Genomic DNA, 5,970 nt, shown 5'->3' with positions numbered 1-5,970 from the left:
ATTTTTATTATCATAATTAGACATTTTGCTTATACAATTTATTTCGTCCCATTTTGGTAGGTTTCGTTTCGTCTCGGCAGATTTCGTGTCGTTTAGGTTCGATTTCGTTTCGTATTTTACAGGTACCATGTGTACATGTACATGGATATAAAATTTATCTAGGGTAGTATTCCTCTTTTTGAATTTTTGTTTTTCATCTTTGATGTTGAATATTAAAAATGTAACTTATTTAATGTTCGAAGTTTGTTTTTCAGCATGGCAGATTACTTGATAACCAGTGGAACGGGGTATATCCCAGATGATGGACTCGCGGGGGCCCAGATGTTCGCCAATGGGGATGGACTCACATACAATGATTTTCTGATACTACCAGGGTTCATTGACTTCACAGCTGATGAAGTAGATCTGACCTCTGCCCTGACCAGAAAAATCACCCTGAAATCTCCATTAGTCTCCTCCCCAATGGACACAGTGACAGAGTCTCAAATGGCCATAGGAATGGCGCTCTGTGGAGGAGTGGGAGTCATACATCACAACTGTACTCCCGAATTCCAGGCCAACGAGGTCAGAAAGGTCAAGAAATATGAACAAGGCTTCATTCTTGATCCTGTTGTTATGTCTCCCACACACACAGTAAAAGATGTGATCATGGCGAAAAAACAGTTTGGTTTTTCTGGAATTCCGATTACAAATAGTGGCCACATGGGAGAGACGCTGGTGGGGCTGGTCACGCAGAGAGACATTGACTTCTTGACCGACGACGAAATGGACACTCCCATTTCAGAGGTGATGACGAAATATGAGAACTTAGTAGTGGCACAGAGTGGGATTACACTGAAGGAAGCGAACGCTATACTACAGAAAAACAAGAAAGGAAAACTTCCCATTGTTAACGACGACGGAGAACTGGTGTCGTTAATATCCAGAACAGACACAAAGAAAAACCGAGAATTCCCGCTGGCTTCCAAAGATGAGAAGAAGCAATTATTGGTTGGTGCAGCTGTTAGCACACACGAGGATGACAAAAAGCGACTGGAACTTGTTGTGCAGGCGGGAGTAGACTTTGTTGTCCTGGATTCCTCACAAGGAAACTCCATTTATCAAATCAACATGATCAAATATCTGAAGAAGTCATATCCAGGAGTTCAGGTCATTGGCGGCAATGTTGTCACAGCAGCACAAGCCAAGAATCTCATCGACGCTGGCGCTGATGCTCTCAGAGTGGGTATGGGCAGTGGATCCATCTGTATTACACAAGAAGTAATGGCGGTTGGAAGACCACAAGGGACGGCAGTATACAAGGTGGCAGAATACGCCAGACGGTTTGGCGTCCCGGTCATTGCAGACGGTGGAATATCCTCAGTAGGACATGTGATGAAAGCCTTGTCTCTCGGAGCGTCCACTGTGATGATGGGGTCTCTACTAGCAGGAACTTCTGAGGCCCCTGGGGAGTATTTCTTTGCTGATGGGGTTAGGCTGAAGAAATACCGGGGCATGGGATCACTAGACGCCATGGAAAAACACCGCAGCAGTAAGAGTCGATATTTTAGTGAAAGTGATAAAATCAAGGTTGCTCAAGGCGTCTCAGGGTCTATTGTCGATAAAGGTTCCATCAACAAGTTTGTGCCATATCTCATTGCTGGGATCCAACATGGCTGTCAAGACATTGGAGCACGCTGTCTTTCCAATCTCAGATCTATGATGTACTCCGGGGAACTGAAATTCGAGCGTAGAACAACGTCAGCTCAGGTGGAAGGAGGGGTTCACAATCTTCATAAATATGAAAAACGGTTGTACTGAAGAGTCCTTAGACAATAGCTGTCCCATCCAATGTGTTCCTTTTATTAGCTCACCTGAGCCGAAGGCTCGGGTGAGCTTTTCTGATCAAAGTCTGTCCGTTGTCTTTCGTCAGCGTCGTCGGTGTAAACTTTTCACATTTTCATCTTCTCCAGAACCATTGGGTCAATCTCATCCAAACTTGGCACAAAGCATCTTGGGCGAAGGGTATTAAGTTTGTTGAAATGCAAGGGCATGCCCCCTTCAAAGGGAAGATAATTTTAAAAAATGCAAAAATAGAATGGGAGCATTTAAAAAACCTTCTCAAGAACCACGGGGCCAAAATGAAAGCTTCCTGACAAAGTGGAGATTCAAGTTTGTGAAAATCATGACCCCTGGGGTTAGGAAAGGGCCACAATAGGGGATCAAAGTTTTACATGCAAATGTTTAGCGAACCAAACTTGGCACATAGCATCCTTGGATGAAAATTGTTAATATGAAAGGCCATATTCGTCTACAAGGGCATATGATAATTGATGAATTTGTAGTCGGGATTAAAAATTATGTTTGAAAATTGGTGAATTTTTAGTCGGTAGCTTTGAAAAGTATATTCTTGCAAGTTGCATGTATAATGATACTAGTTTTACCCAAGTTTGTTTATTGCTAGGAACTGCTGCTCAGGTGAGCGATGTGGCCCATGGACTTCTTGTGTGTAAAAGATATATATATATATTCCAGGTGGAATGAATAATTTGAATGATTTCACGCGCATGAATCCAGGATAAATCCTTAGTTAAAATCAGTATCCACAGCCTAATCGCCAAAATTCATCCGATAAGATATCCTTTTTTGTATGATTAAATACATACAATTCGTTTCCCTTGTTTCAAGGCTCTGATCTTGAGTTCCTTAATTTAGCCATAACGAGGATTCCCAAAATTACGATTATTGTTTGACATTCAATACTTCCTAATTATGTTAGAACATCATAAGAAATCACTACAATAATTATGAATTTATATAGCTCTCTCTCTCTCTCTCTCTCTCTCTCTCTCTCTCTCATATTCTTTGTCTCGACATTGCGGCTTTTATTCTTTAAAAAAAGGGGGGGTGACAATAAGAAAAAAGGTATTGACCTTGAAGAATAGTATATTATTAATATATCATCTTGAGACCTCTAAACTATGTTAAAACATTATTCCAAATTAGCATAAGTTCGAATTCGCATAGATCTTTATGTTGCGATATTAGAATTTCTAGAATGCGGCTTTAATTTGTCTGACCTTGAAAAATATATTAGCTTGAAAAAGATAATACAGTATCTTTTTCCTTAGACTTCTCTCCCATTCACCTCTTGGATTGTTGATTTTAATGCGAGATCTGTGTCTTTTGATTGACTTTGTTGTTTAATCGTGTTCTTCTGGCAATCATATTATTTTTCGTTGTCAGCACTATTTACCATATCCAAAGCATTAATGGTACGGACTACCAAATATTGTTTTGAGCTTAATCACTCCATATCATTATCCTCCCACCATTTTATTTAATAATTACATTGTTTTGGAAGTTTTTCTTCTAAATTTATCTGATTTCTGTAATTTCAAGAATAATTCTATTTTCATCCCGACCCGACCATGGTGTATATATATATATATATATATATATATATATATATATATATATGTGTGTGTGTGTGTGTGTGTGTGTGTGTGTGTGTGTGTGTGTGATCCACTCCTCAGACAGTACATTAAATTTTCACTTCATAGAGGGCGCTGATTATTGTTATTATGGTGTACAGATTTTTGAGATGAAGGCGTGAGAGTGATCATGCCTCGAGCATTGTGCAAAATATCGACATTATTGATATCTCAGTATTCATATTTAAAACATTTTTTATCTTCCACTAATAGCAAAGATTAAATATCAACAGAGGCCCAAGAAATGAGCAAAGTATGTGAAAATAACTTTGTATGTAATTGTGGAAGGACTATTTAAAAAAAAAAATGTTTGCCCTCCAATTTAGATGTTTTATTGTTATAGTTTCTTTTGAGGTCAATGTCCGATAAATTTTGAGGAGGAGGATTCTAAATATACATGTATATAATCAGAGTACTTTTTAATGATATTTTTGTAGAATGTTTGTGAATTGTTTATTAAGTTGTTATTGTTGAATACTGAAGAGCTGATTGCGAGATATTAAATACTGTATCAGGAATAATTTTTGTTATTGTTAACTGATGAGTGATTGAATGTTTTAGACGCCCGTCTTTAGACAGGATGCATTATGGTACAGCAACGTCTATAGACCGTCTGTTCAGGGTTTTCAGTTTTCTATTTTCATTTCTTTCTTACATTATCAAACTGAAACTTGCTATGCAGCTTCTTTGAGGGTTACTCTAGACCATGTTGTAATTTCCATCCATTTGAACCCCTCTTGCAGGTGTTTTGTCCCTTTATTTATTTTTATTTAAAATTTAGTCTTACATAGGGGGTATATCCAAGTTCTCTTTCAGTTTTCAAGTAAGGACCTTCTTATTTTATAGAGTATGGGTATTGAAGATATGCACATGATAAGTTATTTTTAGGTCACCTGAGTAAACTCGGGTGACCTATTGCAATCGGTTGTCGTCCGTCGTGCGTTAACAATTGAATATTTTTAACTTCTTGATAACTACCAGTCTGATTCTTTTCATATTTGGTATGAAGTATCTTTGGGACAAGGGGGACATAAACTGTAAATTTCAGGATTGCTGAACCCCTGGGGCCTTAGGGGCGGGGCAAAAACTGCCAAAAATTGGCCAATTTTCAAAAATCTTCTTAAAAACCGCACACGTGTAAGAAAAACTAAATGCATGGTGATGGAGAGCAGGAGGGGCTCTACTAAAAATGTAAATTTCATGATCCCCGTGGTAGGGGTTCTGACCCCAGAGCGGGGCCAAACTTGGTATATAGTGTTTATGTGTAAAACACTTAAATACCATCTTCTTTAGTGCTGTTGATATCAAAATTGTAGATTTGATGATAACCGGAGTAAGGGTTCTGACCCCAGGGTGGGACAACACTTAGTATATAGTATTTATGTGTAAGTTTGCTGATACTGTATAAAATCTAAATGCATACTTAGGAATAGCAGAAAATGATGTATAAAAATTGGTGAATTTCAATCAAAACCCAGGGTTATGACTTAAAGATGAGTCCAAATTAATCATGTGTTTTGATGTTTTAATGTTAATACACCTATTATTTAAAGCCTTTCATCAGTGTATGCACTTTTGAAGGCAGTGAAGTTTTAAGAACACATCTTGTTTTATACTGTTGCTGAATATTAGAATTTAGGTTAGATATTCAGAACAGGAAATTTTTTCTAGATTTCATAGCCCATGGAAGTAGTGATATTTTTTCACTAGTATTCAGGTGACCGATAAGGCCTGCGGGCCTCTTGTTTTCAAATTTTAAGAAAATAACAGGTTGTTGAATTTGTCAGTTTTGAAGTGAGGACTTTCTTGTTTTATAGAGTGTTTGTGCTAGTACTTTTAAAATATGTGTATATGGCAAGAATTTTGATTTCCTTCAATCCTGAGACAATTTTAGGAACTTCGTCAATGTTAAGGAAATGCATGTAGTACAAAGTGAATGCGTGATTTTTTTTTATCTCGTTTCAACCCGAGACCTTTGTAAACATGAATATAAACTTGGAAGAAAAAAATTACACTCGTAAAGCTTCGACCTGATGGCTGATGCCACCTTAATCAAAGGCCTACAGCTCAATAATTATCATATCACTTGTGATGGGCGAATTATGTACCGTTCGTAGTTACTCTTCCTAAGGTGAAGAAAGTGTGCTTTATTAATCGGTAAAGCTGTGGATGGTGCTCTTTATTTTGGGTGCGGCAATAACACGTTTAAGCGTTAGACTTGTGAGCTATTCAAAACAGTGCTGTGAGGTCATCTGGATTACAATGTAAACGGTAGTGCTTTAAACCAAATATTACGTTGTTAGTAAAAGCTATTTGGCAAAAAAGTTATACTAACCGGTATTTTTTTTTTTTATCGGTGCATTCACTATTGACCACACCATTTAATGTCTCAATGGGATGTGGGCAGGATTAAACATTTCTTGATTCATTATTGATGAAGAATGCATAGCTCTTATCCTTAGACGAATTTGACTCCACTTTTTTGGCACGCTGTTTT

The 5,970-nt window shown here is 37.7% G+C and overlaps 1 protein-coding gene across 1 annotated transcript; it reads left to right on the top strand.

Annotated features, from left to right (window-relative positions):
* The first annotated feature begins 255 nt into the window (after positions 1-255).
* On the top strand, positions 256-1,800 carry LOC125662768 (inosine-5'-monophosphate dehydrogenase 1b-like). Its single transcript, XM_048895121.2, has one exon. The coding sequence runs from the start codon at positions 256-258 to the stop codon at positions 1,798-1,800; it is 1,545 nt and encodes a 514-aa protein (XP_048751078.2).
* The last annotated feature ends 4,170 nt before the right edge of the window (positions 1,801-5,970 follow it).

The sequence above is a fragment of the Ostrea edulis genome, chromosome 8 (genome assembly GCF_947568905.1).
Source record: "Ostrea edulis chromosome 8, xbOstEdul1.1, whole genome shotgun sequence".
Lineage (NCBI taxonomy): Eukaryota > Metazoa > Mollusca > Bivalvia > Ostreida > Ostreidae > Ostrea > Ostrea edulis.
This window is presented reverse-complemented; position numbering and strand designations above follow the sequence as displayed.